This window comes from Bubalus kerabau, chromosome 3 (genome assembly GCF_029407905.1).
Source record: "Bubalus kerabau isolate K-KA32 ecotype Philippines breed swamp buffalo chromosome 3, PCC_UOA_SB_1v2, whole genome shotgun sequence".
NCBI classification, from domain to species: domain Eukaryota; kingdom Metazoa; phylum Chordata; class Mammalia; order Artiodactyla; family Bovidae; genus Bubalus; species Bubalus kerabau.
This window is the reverse complement of record NC_073626.1, coordinates 176,274,936-176,298,413: the sequence shown is the minus strand read 5'-3', so window position 1 is coordinate 176,298,413 and position 23,478 is coordinate 176,274,936. Positions and strand designations below refer to the sequence as shown.

The 23,478-nt window shown below is 51.7% G+C and overlaps 1 protein-coding gene across 4 annotated transcripts in view; it reads right to left on the bottom strand.

Annotated features, from left to right (window-relative positions):
• Positions 1-219: 219 nt before the first annotated feature.
• The window catches only part of NKAIN1 (sodium/potassium transporting ATPase interacting 1), a 46,253-nt gene continuing 22,994 nt past the window's right edge, over positions 220-23,478 (bottom strand). Inside the window, exons 1-7 of one of the 4 annotated variants that reach the window (XM_055573872.1) lie at positions 12,524-12,789; positions 6,762-6,899; positions 4,809-4,889; positions 3,384-3,581; positions 2,978-3,038; positions 2,352-2,433; positions 220-2,202 (exon numbers count right to left, since the gene is read on the bottom strand). In XM_055573872.1, coding sequence (XP_055429847.1) covers positions 2,193-2,202; positions 2,352-2,433; positions 2,978-3,038; positions 3,384-3,581; positions 4,809-4,889; positions 6,762-6,899; positions 12,524-12,535 — 582 coding nt within the window. In that variant the 5' untranslated portion in view covers positions 12,536-12,789 and the 3' untranslated portion in view covers positions 220-2,192. Of the gene's footprint in view, positions 2,203-2,351; positions 2,434-2,977; positions 3,039-3,383; positions 3,582-4,808; positions 4,890-6,761; positions 6,900-12,006; positions 12,205-12,512; positions 12,790-23,478 lie in introns of those variants that run through there. The other 3 variants (XM_055573873.1, XM_055573871.1, XM_055573870.1) reach the window with 3 other exon arrangements.

The window sequence follows — 23,478 nt, the reverse complement described above, 5'->3', positions numbered from 1 at the left end:
AAATGCACTTAATCAGAAAAATAGAAAGCTCTCCAAGGGATTGTGAAGCAAGACAGGGAGGATCATTTGTCCAAAGCCACACAGCCAGCCAGAGGCACAGGCCAGTGTCCCAGGAATGTTTGATCATGACAATGACATAGGTTCCCAACCTCTGCCCACCCTTCATACAGAGACTTTTCCCTTAGAAGACCCTGCTAACTCACGGGCAGGACAGGAAGAGAGAAAACACAGTCTTTAATCAACCCACCTGCACAGAAACCAGGGCAACACTCCCTGCCTTGCAAGTTCCCAGTGAGACGAAAACCTGGTCTCCTTGGGAAAAAAAAACCATCTTATAAAAACAAAAGGCTTCAAAGCACCAGTGGCTAAACCTGCTGAGTAGAAAAGGGGTTCGGGGTGAGATGACAGCTGGCTGGGGGTGGGAGGAGAGGGCTGGAGGCAGGAGTTGGCCCAGGGGCAGAGCAGCAGCCAGGCTGGAGGGAACCATCACACTCTTGAGCTGCACCTGTAGCTGGTCAGGGCTGATCTCAGGTCCCGCAGTGACCAGAGAAATGCCCAGGGTTGGCTCTTCAGCATAGACCTGCACACTAGATGTTGGGGTGGGGTCCGAGTTCAGGATATTTTGGCCTTAGACAGGAGGGGATGGCAGATCAGCATGTGGAGAGTGAGGAATGGTCACCATGGAGGGGCTCAGGTGTACGACCATCCATACTTCCACCTGGTTCCCCCGGGCCTCCCACCCTCCCTAAGCCAGGGCCACTCCTGTTTCACAAACTGGAAGCTGAGGCCCAATCCTCCTGCCCTCGGATTCACCAGCCAGCACACAGGATGCAGGGTCCTCAGAGGTGTCTGAGGAGGGAGGTGAGGAGACTGAGCCCTTACGTCGACTTGCTCTTAAGGAAGAGTGCTGGCCCTCCAGACCCCTCTTCCCAGTGGCATCCCTCCCCCACTCTGCCTCTCCGGAACAACTTCTGGGGTTGTTAGAAGTTGCTTCTGGACACCAAAACGATCATGAACGCTGGTGATCTTTCAACACTGGTGGCCAGGCAGCACAGATGAGTCCTTTTCCATGCTGGAACCACTGGTCTTTCATCAGATGAAGTGGATGGTGTCCTTAGAGGTTGGCAAAGTTGCTGAGGGGGTGAGGGGTCATGGGTGCAGCAGCCTCAGGGACCTGGGAGGGAGTGGGGCAATGGGGTTGTGTCCCCCCTTTGCTAGAGAAAGCTCGAAAGCTTTGCCAAGGGTGGGCAGAGGCCGAGTCTAAGAAGGCTTCCCTGTAGGTCAGGCGGAATTCAGGGCTCTGGGATCTGTCCATCCCGTGCCCAACAAGAGAACGGGTATATTGCTTTAAGAGAGGCGTTGGCAAGTGGTGGCGGTGGTATGTGAGAGTGGTGTATGCCATATGGGTTCTAGAGTGTCCAAGTTGGAAGGGGGCTTGGAAATGGAATTCAGAAACTGGACACTGGGTTTTAGAGCCTGAAACTACAGATGATATACTGTATTCAAGGCCTGCCTCCACCAAAAGCCCAGCTGTGTGACCTCAAGCAAATCACTTTACATCTCTGGGACTCAGTTTCCATATCTGCAAAATGGGGATTATAGCAAAACCCCAGTATAGTCCAGAGAATTGAGAGTCAAATGAAAAGGCTAGGAAGAGCTCCATTTACTAAGGGATTATTTTAATTATTTGAGGTGAGAAGCTAAGGCCCAGAGAAGACAAGGGCTTTGCCAGATGTCACACAGAGTTAGTGATGGAGCTGCGATTAGAACCCAGGACTCCTCCTCTTCATGGTTCGGGGGAACTTTCCCCAGGGCTGGTGAATAAATGTGGGGAGATGGGGTGTGTGGGTCTCTCCTGCCCTTTCCCTCTGGACAGGGGACAGGATGCTGGGGGAAGAAGGGAGAAAGGGGAGGCTGGAGAAGGGCGGGGGGGTCTCCCGCACACGTCAAGGCTGAGATTAAAAAAAAAAAAAAAATACAAACCCCGCGATTCTCCCCGCCACACCCTGCTCCCCGCCCCACCCCTCAAGTCCAGGCTGCTCAGGGCCAAGTCCAAGTCCGCTTCAGACCCAGATCCAGCCGGCTCAGGCTGCAGTCAGTCAGGGAGCCGCCAGGGGGCGCGCCTGCCATTTTGGCCAGAGCTCGCGGCAGCGGCGGTCAGTCTAGCCGCGGCGGTGGGCGTGGGGCAAACGCTACCCAGACCTGCAAGAAACAAAAACCAATTAGGGAAGCGGACCACTGAATAGGGAGGCGGAGAGATCCGCCTGCCCTCTCCGCTCCCCCCTCCCCTTCTTTCTCCTACACTAATGCCGGGGTCCCTCCACCCGACACGGCTCCGCGCCATGACCCACGTGTACAGAGGCTGCAGTTGTAAATGCGACGTCTTCTGGGGCGCCTGGTATCCGTAGGAGTCAAAACCGCCGATGAAATCGACTGCGGAAGGGGAGATGGCACGTGGTTAGAGAGATGGTCCTGTGGATAGGCGAGGTGATGAGAGGCTGGGTCTTGAAAGGGAGGAATCTGAGACCACATAGGGTACAGGGCCTGCGGGGTTGAGCTTTGCTGTAACATCCCGAGGGATGGGCCAAGGCCTGAGATAGAGAGCTGGAGCGTAGATGCGGAGGGCTGTTGTGTAAGGCAGAAGGCTGTGGGGTGGGAGTGAGGGAGCGAGCAGGGAGGCAAGACCTTCCGAGGGGCTGTAGTGGGAAGAACTGGGAATGGGTGGTGCTTGACTGGAGTGAGGCCGTGGACCCCTCCGAGGGGACAGGATGGGGCCTAAGGGGCGGGTAGTGGGGCAGTGCCTTGGCTTGGGCACCTGGACATCTGGTCCTTATCCAGAATGGGCCGGCTATGCAGATCCCCACCCAGCCTAGTCTCAGGGACCCCTTAACTGACCCAGGGCTCCCTCCCGCTCGGGCCCCTGTCCAGGGTGCTGACGACATGGGGTTCCCCACTTCCCTAGGGGTTCCGGACTCACAGCTGTCCTCCTCTTCCAGGAATACTTTGCTCACGTAGCAGGCGAACACGAAGCCGAACAGCTGGGGGAGGACACAGCGCATCAGAAAGAGAGGGAGGAGTGGGAAGCTCTTTCTTCACCCCCTGCCTGGCCCTGCCCACCCTGGCTGGAGGGGCCAAATGTGCTGAGAGGAAGGCAAACCCATAACAACTTCCCAAGTTTAATGACTGTGCCTTAAACTTAATACACTTGGTTCTGTTCTCCGTTCTGGGTGTGACTTTGAACAAGTGATTATTTTACCTCTTTGTTTCTCCAGTTGGACCTGGGCGAAATCTTACTGGCTTGTTAAGAGGAAAGAGGGTTATGTAACTGTGTGTGTGTTAGTGCCAAGGGCAGGGCTGGGATGGGCAGGGGGACAGAAACTCACAGCCAAGAAGATCTGCAGGGCACTGCTAAGTGCTTCAATGTAGGGGTAGTCGAGCAGGCAGCCGGTGACTGAGATGACATGGTGGTCCTCCAGGGCCAGGCGGGAGTTCAGGACAGGTGTCACCAGGCAGCCTGGCCCGTTCTCCATCCACCAGGAGCGGTGCAGGGATGTGTTGAAGGTCATGATGAAGTCCCGGTCCTAGGGGCAGAGGGGCCTAGGATACTGAGCTGGGGGGAGGGTGAAGATCCTTCCCAGGTTCCAGGAGACCTTATATAAATGTCTACTTCACACCTGGGTTATAACAGCTTCCCTTCCTGGCTTGATTTGTGAAAGGTATGGTCTGTATCTGCAAGTCTACGTGTGGCCAGTAGGTGGCGCTAGATGATCATACCGGGCTGCTACAGCCCCACAGGAACCTCAGAATTTCAGGGCGGGAAAGGATATTAATGGTGACCGGTTCCCCTTTTCCAGCTGTTAGTGAAATCTCCAATACAGACCTTCACAGCTCATTCAACCTCTCCACTGCTCCCTGTGTGTGACCCTGGGCAAACCTCTCCTCTCTTTAGTCCTTGGTTTCCTCTTGAAATGGAGAAGGGGCTGACTAATCAGTTCTCACCCACGTATGCATCTGTGTTTCCCAATCCATTCACTCATATGGTCCATTAACAAATATTCACTGCATACCGACTGGGTGCCAAGCACTGAGATGTGCGATCTCCCTCCGCAACCACATGAAATTGGAGTTTCTATTAACTGCACTTACTAGATGAGGAAACTGATGCTCAGAGAGGGTAAGCCACCTGCCCAAGGTCACACAGCTAGGAAATGTTTGAGCTGGGATTTAAATCTAGCAAAGTACGAAGCCAAGTGCTCTCATTCATGTATTTCGCCTCCTTTCTATCTAAAACTAGGAGTTGTGCCCTCTGGATTTGTTCTTCTCCAAGTTAAATACTCCCACTTTCTTCAACAGTTCTCCATGTGACATGGTCTGTTCAGTTTTCCCAGAACAGACTCTACTACCTAGTCTCTTTCTCATCTGAAAAATATTGATCAGAATTGGGCTCAAATCTTCACGGTCTAAGCCATACAAAGCATGTTGCATTTTCACTTCTTTTGCACTGAACATGTGTGAAGCCTAAGAGAAGTCTTCTGGGTCATGACATATTGATGGTTTCTTCTGAGACTGTGATCAACTGGAACCCCAACCCATCTTCATTCAGACTGCCCTTCAGCTTCATCATTTGTTTTTGAGAAGTACAGAGGAGGCCAGAAATGAAAATGTGGGGGTGGAGGGGGAGCACAGATTACTCCAATGTGTAAAGAGTGTTCTCTTTAGGAGATGACACCCCAGACCCACACCACAGGAGCCCTCGGGGCAGGGGATGCCAGGCTTTGCCCTCTGACAATGCCAGGCCCGAGGCTTACCTGGGACAGCTGTCCAACCTCCAAATAGAAGCAGATGATAAAAGCATTCCAGCCAACCCAGAGCACCAGCCAGGCTGCATACTGGGGAAAGCAGAGGGGGGGGTCAGGGCAGGGCCTGGGGGAGTGGGGAGGGGGCGGGTCAATGGACTAAAGAGACCTCTGCAGGGAAACTATGACAGTGCCTCACTCAGAGAGCACTTCTCAGTGTATAAATCATCTTACAACCAGGCTCCCTTACGAGAGCCCTGCAGGGAAAGCGCCGTCTTTCTCTTTAAAGCTAAGCTAAGGCTCAGAGAAGAGGTTTACGTTTTCCAAGATCACACAGCTAGGAAGAGGTAGGGCTGTCATGCAAACCCAAGTCCTCTGGTAGGTAGTCCTATCCACTCTGTAGAGAACAGAGACACCAGACGGCATCCTGCGCATGGCCAAGAACTAGAGAGGAGCTCGCGGTTGCTGTTGTTTAGTTGCTAAGTCGTGTCCGACTCTTTTGTGACCCCATGGACTGTAGCCTGCCAGGCTTCTCTGTCCATGGGATTTTTCAAGAGTACTGGAGTGGGTTGCCATTTCCTCCTCCAGGGGATTTTCCCAACCCAGGGATCGAACCCATATCTCTTACAGATTCTGCATTAGCAGTTGGGTTTTTTGACCACTGAGCCACCTGGGAAGCCCAAGGAGCTGGATGATTTCCACCCAAATCCTACGCCTGTGATTCTAATGGCAGCCTCCTGGCAGACAGTGCTGTTTACAGAGGTGCCTGGGGCATTCCTGAGGACTGGAGAGAAGAGTCCTCTTAGGTGAGGGAGAGCTTTGGAAGGACCCTGTTCACCTGGCTTCTGGAACTGAGCCTGTTGGAGGTGGGGAAACTCAGCCTAGAATGAGGGTGAGTGGGCTCGGGGGTGGGAGGGGCATGAAATTACATGTCATCAGTATTTGAGGCGTCAGGCATTTATGAAGGTTCATTTATGAACCTACCAAAGAGCCTTTTCCCTCAAAAGAGGTGTGTGAATGGGTCACTGCGGAAGAGCAGCAGACGAGGATGAGACCAGCTGAAAACAGGAGTTTGATCTTCAAGGACCAGGGCTTAGAAAGAGGACGTAGGTGGAGGGAGCCAGGGACACAGTTTACTCCTGGGATTGGGCGCAGGAGGCACTGGCCTCAGAATCACACGAGTCTCTCTAGACCACATGCTTGATAAACATCAAGGGACAAGAGCCAAGCCTTCCTGAAGCAACTTGAGAAACCAGACCAGACCAAGTGCATCCCTCACAGGGACCTACTGGGGCCGCGTGGGGATGCGGCAGAAGCCTTCGCTCTGGCAGCGATGCTGTAACCCTGCCACTTATTAGCTGTGTGACTCAAGGAGTCCTCGTCACCTTTCTGAGCCTCATTTCCTCATCTGGAAAATGGAGACAGTAAGATACACCTCGCAGGGCTGTCGTAAAGGTAAGTAAAGCTAGTGAAACTCTTGGCATGTGCCTGGCACATGGGAAAGTGAAGTATGAAAGTGAAAGCCACTCAGTCGTGGCGGACTCTTTGCGACCCCATGGACTGTCCACGGAATTCTCTAGGACACAATACTGGAGTGGGTAGCCTATCCCTTCTCCAGGGGATCTTCCCAACCCAGAAATCAAACCGGGGTCTCCTGCATTGCAGGCAGATTCTTTACCAACTGAGCTATCAGGGAGCTCTGGCACATGGGAAGCACTCGCTCAGTGATGCATCTGGTTAATAGTTGGACTTTTCCGTAGAAAATTCTTTAGGAAAGTACTAATCTTGTCTCCACTGAGCAAAGAAGCACTGGGATTTGGATATCACCAGCCAGGCTGGAGCCAAGACTCAGGCAGGGGTCTAGGTGCCCGGGGTTGGGGGGCAGCTCTGGCTGGAGAATGAGGTGGGAATGGATGGGGATGAGAAAGAGGGAGTTGGTTTGGGGAGGGGCTGAGTGAGCCATACCAGAATGAGGTACCGGGAGCGGTACTGCACGGTGCCAAAGATGCCCAGGATAACTGCCATGATGTGCAGGAAGTTGGCTAGGATCGGAGCCCACTGGTAGCCCAGGAAGTCAAAGATCTGCCGCTCCAGCGCAGCCACCTGTGGGAAAGAGCAGGCTGAGGCCACGTCACTCCCTAAAGGAGGAAGACGGGGACTCCTCCTCAACCTTGTGGAGCAGGGGACACCAGTTACCAGGGTGATGAGGCACCATGACCTGACTGCACACACGTCTCAAGGTCACCCCAGCCTGGAGTACCCAAGGGGATACTGGGAGGTGAGGACGAATTGGTGAGGATGAGAGAGGGATGGAGCCCTGGTGATCACTTTGGGGTGGGCTAATGGGAGACGGGAGCCAGGGTTCAGAACACCGTCCTCCCTGCCAAGAAGCCTCCCCGCCTGGCACCTGCAGCTTCCCAGGGGGGTGGGTCTCAGTGGAATCAGGATTCAGACTGGCTACCCCTAGCACTGGTCTAGGGATGAGCCATGGCTCTGGAGGACCCAGGGAAGCCGGTAGGACTGAGTTTCCTCTTTTAAGGACCCCTCTCTGGAGGTTGTCCTGGCCCAGGGGATCCATGGGCTGCAGAGAAAGGGATTTGCCTTCCTTTTTCTCCTCCTGCTTCCACACTAACTTTGTGCTCCTTGGCAGTGCCTTCCCATACTGATGCTTGTGTTCGGTCACATGACTTGCTTCATTCAATGAGATGTGAGCCAAGAGGAAGCAGGTGAAAAAGCTTGAAGAACGCTGGTGCATTGGAGCTTGCCCACTTTTTACACTGATAACACAGAAAACAACTTTTGAAAGATCTCAAGCTCACTTTCAGGAGGACAAGAGGGTATGGGGAAAAGAACCAAGGCACCCCAGCCGACAGCCACACCAATGCACACGAGTGAGGCCATCCTAGATCACTCAGATGCTAGCCAACCCACCAACAGACCAAAGACATGTCCCTGGACCAAAGAAGCTCCAGCTGACTCACAGAATCGTGAGCTAAATCAAGCGGTTGTTTTATTTTTTGTTTTTATTACTGTTTTTAAATTTTCAGCCACATCATGCAGCTTGTGTGATCTTAGTTCCCCGAATCAGGGGTTGAACCTGGGCCCATGGCAGTCAAAGCCCTGAGTCCTAACCACTGGACTGCCAGGGAACTCCCTAAAATGGTTGTGTTTGCACCACTACATTTTGGAGGGATTTGTTATGCAGCAGGAGGTAACTGATATAGGACTCGATCAACAGTCCCTTTCCAGTAGCCCCTGATTCAACCTTTCAGCTGATACACTTAGAAACAAAGGTCCCAAGGATACCAATGCTTATTGACCGTCCCATATCCCTTCTTCTGTTGACAGAATGTATCTCTTTGTTTTGGAAACTGCCTCCCAGACCCTCAGTCCATGTGTACTGATTTCTGTGGTGGGCTCAGGACCCAAGTCGAAGTAAATAAGCAGCACACAGTGATCTGCTCATGGATGGGCACTCTCTCTGCGCTCTGCCCCTGAGAGTTGCCTGGATATTTGCTGGGGGATCAGGACAGAGATGCTGCCTGTCCGCCAAGATACCTGGATGGGTATAGTGTCAGCTGAGAGCTCCTGGGGACTGTCTTTGCCACCACGCAGGGGACAGCCTGCTTGAGGAGGAAGCCAGAGCTAAGGGGCAGAGAGTGAGGAAAGAAGAGTGAACACGCAAGGGGAGGGTCTGGGAGACCTTGTTTTGGGTCTGAGGATCCAGCCACGACTAAGCGAATTCTCCCTCCTTGTACTGATTTCTGTCACTTATACCCAAGAATCCTGCCTACATAGAAGGAGAGAGAAGAGAGTCTGTCTAGGTAGGGAGAGATGATCCTAATAAAATAAGGTCCCAGAAGGCTTTTTCCTGGCCAGGAGGCAGGAGGGGGTGAAGGTGATGGTACCACACAGATGGTAAAGCTTGGGCAGAGGCCCAACCCTGGCATCCACTGACCTGGCACCAGCCTGCCTCTCGCTGGTGACTCCCCTCCCAGGGCTCTGCAGGTTGCAAAGAGCTTTCCAAGTTCATCTCTCATTGGATACTTCTTGGCAGAAAGGCACCGCTGAGATCATTAGCTCAGAGGAAAGCAACGATGAGGCCCAGAGAGAGGAAGTGACTTGCCCAAGGTCACACAGCAGGTTGGTGGCAGAGCCAGGCAGACACCCTGCCTTTCTCTGCCTTCTGTCCCATTTTGGCACCAACACGCCACCTTTCCCAGTTGGCACTGGCTTGGGAGTTTAGACATGTGGTTTCTGGTTGAGGTTCTAACACTGACTCCTGGTTTACTTGGGCAAGCTACCTTCTCTGTGGGTCTTGGGCTCCTCTTTACACAGACGCTGCCAGACTAAATAATCTAAGGGCCCTTCTGGTCTTGAATTCAATGGCCTGAACCCAAAGCTCCTGCCCCAAGTCTGTTCTCCTTTCTACCTTGACTCTGTGAGGCCCTGGGGAGCCCTGGTGGTTTGAGGTCCGGATGGGTGCTCTAGACTCAGCTGGCATGGGATCCTGGAAATGAGGTTGCGACAGAGTTGCCCAGGCTCACAGTGTAGCTGGGGAGACACCCTGCCTGGACACAACTGCCTAAACCTGACATCACCCCCACCCCCACCCTGGCCCTTGCTCAAAACCCTTGTGTTCTCAGGGCCCTCACTGATGGAGTGAGCAGCAGTCAACTCGGGTTCAAACTGCAGCTTGCTGTGTGACTCAGGACAAGTTAATTCCCCTCTCTAAGACTATTTCTTTAATTATAAATGGGGAAGATAGGAATTCCCCTAGGAAGTTGTGAGGATATGGAGACATCACATAAACTATTAGACTTAATATAAGGTAGTTAATTAATAGAAGACCTAACAGTCAAAGCTTCTTAGTTGGGCTTTGAAGGCTGCTAGGATTTGGCTCAACTCAATTCTTTATTCTGGGTCAGTTTCTTCCCCCAAGCAGCTGAAATAACAGTTGAGGTTCCACTATCATTTCCCTTTTCCTATACCCAAGTCCTCCTCATTTTTCAAAATATAGCACAATTTTCTCCTTCCCTAGCAAGACTTCCTGCCTGGCCCAGAGGGACCTCTCTTTCCACTGAATATGGAACACTAGCTGTTCTTGTCACTCTGAGCCATCCTTGCAGCCTCCCATCCAACACTCACCCACTCATTCATCAAAACCCCATCCACATCCTTTTATTTATCCCTCCGACATCTGACATGCCCTCATCCATCCAGGGTCCATCATTTATTTATTCACAGAACGTTTAGTCTGTGTCAGGCCCTGTGCTGATGCTGGGATGCTGAAGTGAATATGTTGCAGTCCCTGCCCTTTGGGAACTCAGAGCCTAGGCGGGGAGATGGATAGAAAACTGGACAGTTACAAACCATTGTGATCAGCGTGATAACCCAGGCCTGAACGATACTGCCTCTTCTGCCGAAGGTGAGTGCAGAGATCAACGTAAATAAATAAATATTTTAACTGAGATTCCATAGCTTATATATAATCCCAATTCTAAAGCTGTTATTACTCCAGAACTCCTGCTTCCCCAGCACTGATATGCAGCTAATTAACAAGTAAAGATAAGAACAAAAAACAGGAGGAGTATCTCCCCTATCTGGTTCCACCAGCTTAGAAACACTAGTCTGAAGACTGCAGTGGGTGTAAATCATAACTGGCCTTGGAGTGTCCTTTTTCCTTTGATCAGAGGACTTGTGTGGGGACAACAGCAACCTATCCCTTTGCAAAAAGTTCAAGTGCACATACAGTGAGAGGGAAAGAAGGACTTTGGGGAAATTTTGACCTGGTCAGCCTACAGGCCGGAGCAAGCGGGCTTCTTGGGTCTCTCTCCTCCATGAGCTGGCACGAGGCTTCTGTGGGCAAGTGCTGCAGCTCCTGCCAGATTTCCTGGCAGAGGGAGGCTGCCGACCACCTCTGTGGAGTGCTTTTTCTAAAGCACAAAATATGCTTGAGTCACTCTGTCGTCCATGCAGCCCAGAGAGCCTAGGGTAATCTCTATGGCCTCTGGGCCAGCCAACTCACAGGTCACTCAGGACCCCAGACAAGCAGGATGAGTGGTAACTAGTCCCAGAAGGACAGAAGAAATCCAGACCCCTCAGCCCCACAGCCCTCTCTGGATCTGTCAACACCCACAGAGTAAGTCCCACTTTTCTGCCCGTCGGTCAGTCCTCTCTGCCCTTGATCTGAATGCCCCTCTGTGCCGCTTCCTGACCCAGACCACCCCCCCACCCCCGGCCCCCTTTCACGAGCCCTTCCACACCAGCGAGTGTCTCTCTGGCCTCAGTGCCTTTTCTAAGGGGTCCCCCACCTGCTACACATTGCACCCAAGGACCCTGCTTCTCTGGAGTCTTTTCAGTGACTCTGTTTCTCTTCTCTCATCTCCTGTTCCTCGGGCACAAAGGTGGGAGCCCTGTGGCTGTCCCACCCTCATCCATAGCTGGCTTCATCATCCACTCCAGGTCAGGTCCATTCCTTGAAGATGATTCCTCGATCCCTGCATCACCCTGGTTGACTCTAACATCGGGTGGAGGCACCCCCTCCAGTACCCCAATCTCTCAGCCTCTTAAGTCCTCTCCCACGACCCAGGCTTCCATTCTTCCTTGTCCACAGCCACCTCTTGGGCTGGGTCACCATCTGTAACTGCCACGCTTTCCAAAGTCAGCGATTCCTGAGCCCCTCTCGGACCACCCCAGCTTCTTTCCAATAGCCTTCATGATGACGAGCCCAGCCCAGGGTGCCAGCTCCCCAGCCCTCTCCTTGCTTCCATTCCCCACTTCACATCCCAAGTCAGCCTGCTGGGATCACGGGACCCCTCACTTCACCATCAGCTTCACCTGCAACCCAGACTTGCACACTCCTCTGCCTTTTCATCACGAATGTCAGGGAAAGCCCACTCCTGGATAAACCCAATTAATAGTTTTCTTAGTTCTTGAAAAGCAGCCAAGCATTGCTGCAGAGTCACTCCCCGGGGCAGACTGGGGCCCCTGGAGATCTGGAATGATCAAATCCAAGAGGCTCCCCGGGAAATCACTCTCCCTGATGATATTCAGGTCTTCTCGCCGTCCTCCACCTACTGGGTGTCCTTCACCCCTGCTCTGGGTGAAGACCTGGTCTCCTTCACCCCCATCTCCTACACTTGAGGCTCCATCCCTCCTCCCACCCAAGGCCAATGCCTCCTCCTGCACTCCGAACTGTGTTCTCTACCTTCTCAGGAGCCCATGTCATCCACAATCTCTTCTCTTGTAAACTCAACTTCTTCCCCTGCCCGGGATCCTTCCCTCTGGCTCCTAAACATGCTCAAGACTCTTCTATTAAAAAAAAACAACAACCCCTTTTCCTCTCCAGTTAATGCCTTATCTATCCCAAGGTTCTCACATCCAAAGTTGATTAAAGGTCTTCACATCCTTCCTTCCACTCACTCCCCCACCCACCTGCTATAACAACTTGGTCTGGGAAATTAGGAGCAGAGCTGGGTTAGAACCCTGGTGCCACTGGTTTTTCTACAACTCTGGGCAAGTCACTGAATCTCCCTGTACCTCAGTTTCCTCACCAACAAAATGGGTATGTTTCACAGAACCTCCCTCATCTCATCTTGAGGAGAGTCAGCACCATGTAAAATTATATTCTGTTGCAGAACTCCCGGCTCCTCCCACCCTTCACCACTTAATTATTTTTCCGTGGTACTTTTCACCGACTAACATACTACTTACTCCTTATTTACCGTCTCCTGCATTAGACAGCAAATTCCACGAGAGTGGGGATGTTCACTGCTGCATTTCCAGCGGCGAGAGCCATGCCTGGCACATATATCCTCCACTTCTCAGGCCTGACTGCGGTGCAGCCCATCCTCTCTTCATACTCCATGTGTCCCAGCAAATGCGTGCCCCGACCTCCTGCCAGCTTCAGTCCTTTAAGCCTCCAGCCCCTTTATAACCAAGTACCCATTGGATGGTTCATTATGAACTTAATACCCCCAAACCTGGTCCATTGCCTGGGATGTGGGCCCCATGAGGTGTCCAGCTGCATGAGCTAGGAAGTTAAGCTTTAGGTCCTAGTCTCTTGCTCACCTGCATGCCCAGCCTGTCATCAAGTCCCGGCTCTCTGATCTTCTGAATCTCTCACATCTGGCCATATTCCTCCCTCTACCCTCTCACCTGGCTGATTGCAATACCAGCCCCCAGGCCACTTCAAGCCTAACCCACACCTCTTTCCAGAGTGAAGCCTCCACCAGGCTCCCCTGCTGCCCCTCCCCCGGCCTTGAGCTCCCCACCCCCATCCCTGATTATTTATTTATCGGGTAGCTGCCAGCTGAAGGGGATGCAGTTGCCATGGGAACCTTCAGACCCGAGTCAGGGCTGCCTCTGTTCTCAGTAGGATGCTCTTGTCTGTCTAGACGCCAACCCCAGGAGCCCAACACCAGGTGGGGGGCTGGGGGTTGAGGGGTGAAGAATGAATAATGCAGATGGGCCCACCCCAGCCCCAGGAAACTAGCTGGGGGAGAGGGCTAAGCCTGGGGCCACAGAACCCCATCAGAAGCCTCATGTGCCCAAGCCCTTGCCAGCCAGTTCTTCAAGTCAATCACTTTTTGCCCCAAATTCTAGCCATGTCACCAGGGGACTTAGATACAGAAGTCAGATTGTCTGGGGAAACAATGAGGCAGGGGACCCTGAAGTTTCTGGAGAACAGTTTGGTTCAACCTGGTCTCCTTTACTGACTTCACATTATTAATTTTTTTCCTTTACTGGCTTTAGTTCACAGAAATGCTGAGGCGGGAGGAGCTCACCACTGGGGGCTCTAGGCAGATCAGAGCTCCACTCCCAGATCAGTCCCTGACTCGCTGTGTGGCCTTGGGCAAGTTACTCCCCCTTTCTGAGCCAGGCTGTTTGCCTACTGGGAAAATGCCCTGAGGGTTCCGGACAGTGCATGTGAAGCTCTAGAGCGGGTGCCTGGCACACAGTTGGTGCTTAGGACATGGCAGCAGCCTGAGATGCATCCCCAAACTCAAGCCCCTCTTTTCCCAATGGATTTCTGAGGCAGCTGACAAAATTAAAGTCGACTCAGCTCCTCATCCGTGAAATGAGGTAGTGGGGCTGAAGCCACAGATGGCAGAGCTGGAAGGACCCCTGGAGACCCGCTGGTCCAAGCCCTCATTAGAGAGGGGAGCAGACTGACAGCAGAGAAGGGCAGTGACTTGTCTAAGGGGAGGGTCTTCTCTCTTTCTCTGAGCTCTGTCTCAGAGCTCAGGGATGGACCCCCTCTCTAGGGTCCATCTGGCATCCATAGCCATTTGAGCATGAGTCAAAATAAACACCCAGCAAGAGATTAAAAAGAGTACAGTCAACGGAGACTAGGTAGTCTCTGGCAAGGTCAGGGAAGATGGGCCTAAAAGGGACTCAATTCATCCGACAAGCATTTCTTGAGCACCTACTATGTGCCAGGCACAATGCGGGGTATATGGTGATAAGCAAGCTAGCGTGGCTTTGACCGCAGAGAAGTCAAGCCTAGAGACCAGATGCCACAGTCCTCTGGGAGCCGAGGATGGAGGCTGCTCTGCCTGGTTTCCCACCCACTGTGTGTAGTGACTTGTGGGGAATTCCTCCTACCCGCCACACACACTCTCTCTCTCCCTTTCTTTGCCAGGGCTCTTGCAGCCCTTCTGCCTCTCTCTGGCCCAGCCTGGATCCTCCTGGAAAATGTCCAAGGCTATCACTGTTAAGTGAAAAGAAAAAAAAAAAAAGAGCTGCAGAACAATATGATTCCATTTATGTTTAAAAAAAAAAAGAAGACAGATACAAGATGTGTGTGACTGTAGAGAGCCAGGGAAACATACAACAAATGGTTATGAGAAGTTCTCCCTAGGGAGCGGGAAACGGGAGACTTTTACTTTTAAATACACAACACTTTTGGATTTCTGAGATGTTTTACAACAAAGCTACATTTTTTTTAAAAGTTAAGAGAAAATGTAAGATGTTGATTCATCACAAGACTATGTGGAGAGCACCTGGGTGGCTCAGGATCTGAGATCTCCTGTGATGGGAACGTGCTTTGGGACCAAGGGCAAAACTCCTCTGAGCCTCAGTGTTCTCTTCTGCACTATGGGGGCCACTCCAGCTCCAGGTTACTATCTAGGCCTGCTGTTGCTGAAGCCTACCTGCCTGCAGGGGGACTGGCCTTGGGATCCTGGGACCTCTGGTTTTGCCAGTCCCTGGTACAACCTGTCTCTCTAGGTTCTGCCTGGGTCATCACAGCCCTGCCTCCCCTTGCCTGACTATACTCAGACCCATCACCACCCCTTCTCCAGGTGCCAGCAGCCCTCTCCCCAGAGCCCTAGTGTGGCCACCTTGATATGAATGTTCCCCTCTTACACAGCAGGCTCAGAGCGGTCTTCTTGAGTCTCTGCAAGTGTCTCAGGCAGGATGTGGCAGAGCTAAGATCTGAGTTCTTATCTCTATCTCCCCTGCTCTTCCTACCTGCCAGACATCTCTCCAGACAGCCAAGGTGATATGAAGGGACAGAGCAGAAGTGGGGACAGAATCTGCTCTGCTCTGGTGAGCCCCCCAGCCCAGCCTCCCATGGGCAGAGAAGTAATATCTGATGTCTATTAACCTCCAACTAGAGCCAGGCACTGTTCTGAGCACTTCACATCTGCTCATTCATTCATTCTGCCAACAGTTCTCGAGTGTCTTTTGTGGGCTTAGTGCTGACAGCTCAGTGTTGAGTCCACAGGGCCCAGTTCCTTTCCTCCCTGGATGAGAAACCTTCCCCTCCTCAGGACAGGTACCAGAACACCTGGCCCAGGCCAGGGAGCAAGGGAAGCCAGAGGGGGCAAGAAGAGAAGAAGCTCTTTCCCACAAGAAAACTATTCACTGGTGGTCCAGGGGTTAGGACTCTGCGCTTTCACAGCCGAGGGCCCAGGTTCAATCCCTGACTAGGGAACTAAGATCCCACAAGCTGGGCAGCGAGGACAAAAAAACAAAACAAAATACAAAGAAAGCCCCCACCTAAACTAACCTCTCCCAATGGGTCTTAGAATTGTACAGCCACTTATTGAGTACCTACTGTATACTGCCCCTCATACTCGAGTCACATCACTATTTTTTTTTGGCTGTGCCAAATGGCTTGCAGGCCAGTGCGGAGTCCTAACCACTGGACCAGTTGGGAAGTCCCAGGTCACATCTCTTAATCTGACCTCTACTGATAGATGAGGAAACTGAGGCTCAGGGAAGCCAAGGGGCTTACCCAGGGTCACACAGAAGAGCTGATTCCGCAAATGTCTGCTGGGGCGGAGCCCTTACAGAATCCCACCACATGGTTCTTGGAGACTGGGATACTCACCCCTACAACCCCGCGCCTTCTGCTCTCAAGGGGTAACCTTTCCCGCCCCAGTGCTGCACCCTCTTCCTCAGGACAGCTCCCCAGCCTCCAAGCCCCCAGACTGCCATCTGTCTGTCCTCATACCCACCCGCTGTGGCCCAGCCCCCTCCCTCATCCGGGCCTGGAGGAGCCAGGGAGCAGCTGGTCACTACCTTCCACATAATTAGCCCTTGGAGACCACACTTAGAGCTGTTAGAGAGGCCCTGGACTGTCTCAGTGGGCTGATCTGGCCAGTCCTGGACTATCCTGAGGCAGTGGCTGGGGCTTGGCCTCTGTCTCCATGGCAACCCCATCCCTTCATCCCAGTGACTGCTGACCTATCCCCAGTTGGGGGCTCCTCAGGCCCTTTTGGGCAGATCTATCCCCCTATACCTCTGAGCCGGCAGCTCCATAAGAACAACAGGCCTTGAAGAGGCCTTATTAGCATACATCTACATTAATTTGCATAACCCTTGGGCCTAGCAGCCCAGGGTGATACCAAGGTCAGTCTAAAATCAAAGGGTCCCTCTATCTCATGGGACGCCTAACTCCTCATTGACCATCTGGTCCAAACTCGCAGGCACCAGAGTGGGAGGTGGTGTGGACAGTGCAGAGAAGGACCTTCAGACCAGTGACTCAGTCTTCTCCTCTGTAGAATGGGCACAAGGTGCCTACTTGACAGCAGTATTGAGAAAATCAAGGGGTATTCTAGATTCCCAGTGGTAAAGAACCCGCCTGCCAATGCAAAAGATGTAAGAGATGTGGGTTCAACCCCTGGATGGGGAAGATCCCCTGGAGGAGAGCATGGCAACCAACTCCAGTATTCTTGCCTGCAGAATCCCAGGACAGTAGAGACTGGCAGACTATAGTCCAAAGGGTCGAAAAGAGTCGGACATGACTGAAGCGACTTAGCATGCACACACATCTGTAAATTCATTCCCAAGTCCAGGCCTGGCCCCACTCCTCCAACCTCCAATCTCCAATCCTGGCACTCTGCTTTCTGCTTGTGGGCATACCCTTCTTACAGGCCCAGAAAAGCCCAAGAGCCTGCCCTCCCCACCCCTAATTTGTGGGTCTTGGCAAGAGTGAATTAGACACCGCAGGCTACCAGCTTTGGCCTTGCAGCAACAGCACCTCTGGGCTTTGACCTGCTTGGTGCACAGCTGGGAAGGAGGGCAGCAGGGGGCCTCTGGCCTGGCCCGGGCCCGGCACCACCACTCCAGTGTACCCTTGGGAAAACCATGCAAGGCAGTTCACGGCATGCTCTGGAGTCACACTGCTTGGATTTATCTGCCATGTAAGCCTGAGTCTCCCCATCTGTAAAATGGGGATCAAGGTCTCTGCACTTCTTGGACTTGTGAAAATGAAATGAGATAATGTATGTCAAGTGCTGCATAATCAGCACTCCATAAATGCTAACTATTATTATTAAAATAATGACAGTAATAAGAAAGAAACTTGAGACCACCTGGAGGGTTAAAGAAGGGTTTACAGAGGAGGTGATACTTAAACTTGGCCTTGCACTTCCCTGGTGGTCCAGTGGTTGCTGGTTTGATTCCTGGTTCGGGAAGAACCCACAAGTCCATGCACCACAACTTAGAGTAGTCCTAGCTCGCACCCCACTCCAGTACTCTTGCCTGGAAAATCCCATGGATGGAGGAGCCTGCTGGGCTGCAGTCCATGGGGTCGCTAAGAGTCGGACACAACTGAGCGACTTGACTTTCACTTTTCACTTTCATGCATTGGAGAAGGAAATGCAACCCACTCCAGTGTTCTTGCCTGGAGAATCCCAGGGACGGGGGAGCCTGGTGAGCTTCCGTCTATGGGGTCACACAGAGTCGGACACGACTGAAGCGACTTAGCAGCAGCAGCAGCTCGCCACAACCAGAGAAAGCCTTCGCACAGCAACAAAGACCCAGCACAGCCAAAAATAAAATACATAATAAACTAAAAAAAAAAAAAAGGCCTTGGACTTAAAAAAAAAAAACAACCGCAAATCCTCCAGATGTCCCTCAAAAGGACACACAGTAAATTATGACATCTCCCTAAGATGAAACCAACACAGACATTACAATAGGGTGTGGAAAGAGGGTCAAGCTGTGTGGTATGAAAGGCTGCAGGACCACCTGAGAAGTATGACCCTTTTTCTCTTTCTTTTGGCTGTGCCGAGAGGCATGAGAGATCTTAGTTCCTGACCAAGGATCAAACCTGTGCCCCCTGCAGTGGAAACGCAGAGGCCTAACCACTGAACCACCAGGGAATTCCCAGCAGGATCCAAATTTCGTGCAGAAGAAAGGAAAAGAATCATCAAACTGTTAACTTTGGAGACTGGAACTGGAGGGGGGTCTTTGAGAGTCCACTAGAGAGATTTCTGTAAGGTTGCTACATTGATGAGCAATGCTTTTATAAAAAAACAAAATAGAGAAGAAATTACCAGGGGATGAATGAGCATGGGCAAACCCCCGAGGTGTGGGTGGGGTGATCAACCACCCCGATTGGCCTGGGGCTGTGGAGTTTCTCCAGGTCCAGCACTTGAGGGGATAAACCCCAAAGTCTCAGGCAAACTGGGACGAGTTAGTCACCCCAGATGTGGAAGGGTGTGGTCCACTTGGGGTCCTGGAGCAGCTCTGCATGGATGAAGTGAGGGTGGCAGGGTATGGATGGCTGCAGCTGGGCCTCAGACCTAGAGCTTTATCCCACTGGCCCCAGGAGCCAGGGAAGGTTTGAGTAGGGTTAGCCAGGGCTTCCCTGGTGGCTCAGATGGTAAAGAATCTGCCTGCAATGCTAGAGACTTGGGTTTGATCCCTGGATTGGGAAGACCCCCTGGAAAAGAGAATGGCAACCCACTCTAGTATTCTTGCCTGGAGGATTCCATGGACAGAGGTAGAATCCATGGATGGATGCCTCAAGCACAGGGCTCCCTGACTGGGGAAGGGGGCTGGAGATGGGCAATCTAATGGAGACATCAAGGCCTTCTTCGGATGGCTGAAGGCAGGAGCCAGAATCCCTCTCCATGCTCGGAGACTCCCTCCTAGGGCTCCCACCTTCCTGGAGATGCCCCCTCTACCTCTGCCCCATTCCCATGTCCAAACTGTCAGCACATCCCCAGTGCCATTCCTCAGCAGGCTCTGGAGTGGGGAGTGAAGGCCTGGGAGGAGGATGCCCTCCAGAGAGAATCTGGGGAGTGGGGGAAGACAACCCAGACAGGGAAAACCCACCGTAAACCAGGCTCTCCCAGGACATGGCTGCTATAGACAAATGGACATTTGGATAAATATAAAGGTGATTAATCAGATTCCCCCCATTAAGTACAATGAACAATACCATATTATTAAGTCAAAAACTCACGGAAGAAAGAACATTAATGAAGCTGGCACTTAAGCAGTGAGAATTAATTAGTTAAGGAGGTGTAGAGGATCTCAGGAGTGACTATGACTATGGAAGTGGGGTAGCACAGATCAGAAAGTTGATGAAACAATCAGGAGTCAACATCTGCCCAGGAGGGGGCTGAGAACAGAGTCTAGGAGTTATCAGCGCAGGCTCTGGATGGAGTCCTAGCTGTCACTTAACAAGCTGTGGGATCTGGGAAAGTAATTTCCTTGAGCCTCAGTTTCCTCATCTGTAAAATGGGACTACTACTGTTACTAAGCACAAGCTGGAATCAAGATTGCCGGGAGAAATATCAATAACCTCAGATATGCAGATGACACCACCCTTATGGCAGAAAGTGAAGAGGAACTAAAGAGCCTCTTGATGAAAGTGAAAGAGGAGAGTGAAAAAGTTGGCTTAAAGCTCAACATTCAGAAAACTAAGATCATGGCATCTGGTCCCATCACTTCATGGCAAATAGATGGGGAGACAGTGGAAACAGTGGCTGACTTTATTTTTCTGGGCTCCAAAATCACTGCAGGTGGTGAATGCAGCCATGAAATTAAAAGACGCTTACTCCTTGGAAGGAAAGTTATGACCAACCTAAACAGCATATTAAAAAGCAGAGCCATTACTTTGTCAACAAAGGTCCGTCTAGTCAAGGCTATGGTTTTTCCAGTGGTCATGTATGGATGTGAGAGTTGGACTGTGAAGAAAGCTGAGCACCAAAGAATTGATGCTTTTGAATTGTGGTGTTGGAGAAGACTCTTGAGAGTCCCTTGGACAGCAAGGAGATCCAACCAGTTCATCCTAAAGGAGATCAGTCCTGGGTGTTCATTGGAAGGACTGATGATGAAGCTGAAACTCCAATACTTTGGCCACCTGATGCAAAGAGCTGACTCATTTGAAAAGACTCTGATGCTGGGAAAGATTGAGGGCAGGAGGAGAAGGGGACAACAGAGGATGAGATGGTTGGATGGCATCATCAACCCAATGGACATGGGTTTGGGTGGACTCCGGGAGTTGGTGATGGATAGGGAGTCCTGGCATGCTGGAGTTCATAGGGTCGCAAAGAGTCGGACACGACTGAGTGACTTTCACTATGAAGTCTTTGGTTTCATCCCAAGGCCAGACTCTTGCAGCTTGACCCCAGAGAAGCTATACAGTGTAGTGGTTAAAAGTGTGGTCTAGAAGCTAGACTGTCTGGGTTTGAATCTGACCTTCAACACTTCCTAGCTGTGTGATCATCAGCAAGTCACTTAACCTCTCTGTGCTTTAATGTCTTCATCTGTAAAATGAAGATAATAATAACAGTACCTATTTCATGGGATTGTCCTGAGGCCTAAATGAGGGAATATGTGTAAAACACTCAGAACACTTGCTGGCCCTCAGCTATAGGTAAAGCCATGTTAATGGCACTGTGATTATTACTCATGGTGTAGACTCCAGAACCCCACAGTTCAGAGGACTCCTGTACTGAAGGACAGGAGACCACAGTGGTCCAGGTGTGCAGGTTCCTTTAAGGCACTCTCCCTGATCCCCCTGACCCTCCCGCCCGCCTCGCCACCGCCACCACCACACTTCAGTCCAGCAACTGCCTGGCTGGGTCTGGCCCCTTGCTCCACCCTTGATCTCCTCACTCACTCACCAAGCATTCGTGGACACTGACTCTGTACCAGGCCTGCACTGGCTGCTCAGAAGATTGACTCCAAGTGTCTGTGTAGTGAGAGACCAGAGCAGAAAGCAAGGCCTCCGCTCCAGGCATTTGCCCTGTACATGCGGCCTGACGTCCGTGTCATCGACTCTCTCACTCCTGAGAAGTGTCATTTTACGCTTGTGGACACTGTGGTTCAGGGAGCAAAGTCACAGACCCCGGGTCACAGAGCAGGATTCAAACACACGCTGTGGGCTCCAGAGCCTGCACACCACCCCACTCTCCCTATCAGCTCCTCTTCTTCCCACACAGCGTCAGCACGACTCTTGCTGATGCCTCCCTGAACTGCTGAAACCGGTGCCCTCCCAGAGGATCCACCAGGGCCACAGAGGATGCTGAGATGTGTTCTGTTCAGACTCCTCATTTGCTAGCCGTGTGATGTCCAGCGAGTCTAAACCTCCTAAGCCTCGGTTCCCTTGTCTACAAATAGGAAAAGAATTAAACCCGCCTTTCAGAGCTGACATGAGAAGATATAAAGCAGATGCCTGGCACAGAAGGTGCACCCAGAAGATGCTATTCTCTGGTCTCCTCTGAGTCCAGTCCTTCTGTCCACCTCACCCTCACTTTTGTAGATGGTGTTCTGATCTGCTGAAGTTTTCTCACTCCTTCAGTGAAGGTTTCTTTCATTCTTTCTGGATGCCTTCCTGCAGCCCTTGTACTATCACCTCAAGTGGGTGGCCTGCCTGCCTTCACAGCATCTCTGCAAATCTCCATGTCAAATGTGCTATCCCAGGGGTCCCTCAAAACGCTCCCTTGAAGCTGACCCAGTGCTCCCTCTGAGCCAGCCTGGCTGAGTCAGCCTTGAGAGTGGGCGGCCCTTGTCTATAAGCAGAGGCACTCAGACTAACACCAGTTTCAGGGCCTCCTCCCGACCCTGCCTTTTCCCTCCTGGACTCTGCTATGAACCTATGACATCCTGTCTAACTCAGAAAATTATGAATGCTAAGACCTTGGGCAAATCATTTGACTGTTCGGGGCCTCAGTTTTTTCATCTGTAGAATGGGGCCTGAAGCCCCTACCCTACTTGCCTACCAGGTTAAGGAGTGGACTCAATGGGGTAACAGACCCCTGGGAACCATCAAGCTCCCCTCCTCGCTGGGCAGAACTCCTGGGCTCACACTTTCTGTTCCAACTGGGTCAAGAGGAGCGGAAGAGTAAAGCCCCGGCTCCTCCTCCTTCCCACCTGAGCATCCCCAACAGCAGAACTGACCTCCAAGGAGCCTGGTGCAAGAGAAGAATCTCCTGGAAGTCTCTTTTATCTCAAAAGAATATGCACCTAATATTCTACTCTGAAGCTTCCCAGGTGGTGCAGTGGTAAAGAACCCACCTGCCAATGCAGGAGACGCAAGAGATGCGGGTTCAATCCCTGGGTCAGGAAGACCCCCTGGAGTAAGAAATGGCAACCCACTCCAGTATTCTTGCCTGGGAAATTCCACAGACAGAGGAGCCTGGTGGGCTACAGTCCAGGGGGTTGCAAAGAGTCAGACATGACTGAGAAAATACAAACACACACACACACTCTCTACTCTGACATAGTAGAGTAGACTATGGTTCTCCTTCTACCATTTCCCCTCAGATCAGGATAGAATGGATCTTCTGTAGAGATACAGGTCTTTATCCTATGGTTCAGCTCCTCTCACCCTGACCCCTCACCAACCAGGCAGGTACAGGAAATGAAATCTGAGAAGTCAGCCAAACCAGGTACAAATCCTGCCTCCACCATTTGCCCACAGGCCACACAGCTAGTAAGCCTCTTACCATGGCTGAAATGGGGATAACTGATATTAGAGCCCATCTCATCTGAAATGGAGGTAATTGATATCAGAGCCCACATCTATGGGTCAGGCCAGGATAAGCAAAGGGAATGAGTGAAGAGAAAGTGTCTACACCTGAGGTCAGGGATATAGAAGCTGGAATCACTGTAGGAAGGGTCTTGAGAAGATTGAGCTCTTTAGGTCATTACGAGACTTTTTCATTTTCTCTTTGTTCAACCAGTACATCTTCACTGAGTATCAGTACCAATACTAGATACTGGAGATCTAGTGGTGAGCAAAAGCAGAAACAGACACAGCCCTGGACTGAACCAAACACTCAACTGAACAGGAACAGAAGGTAACTTCCTCAACCGGGTAAAAGCCATCTATGAAAAACCCCACAGCTCGTATCATATTTAATGGTGAGAAACTGAGATCAGGGACAAGACAACGTGTCCACTCTCCTTCACTTCTATTCAACATTGT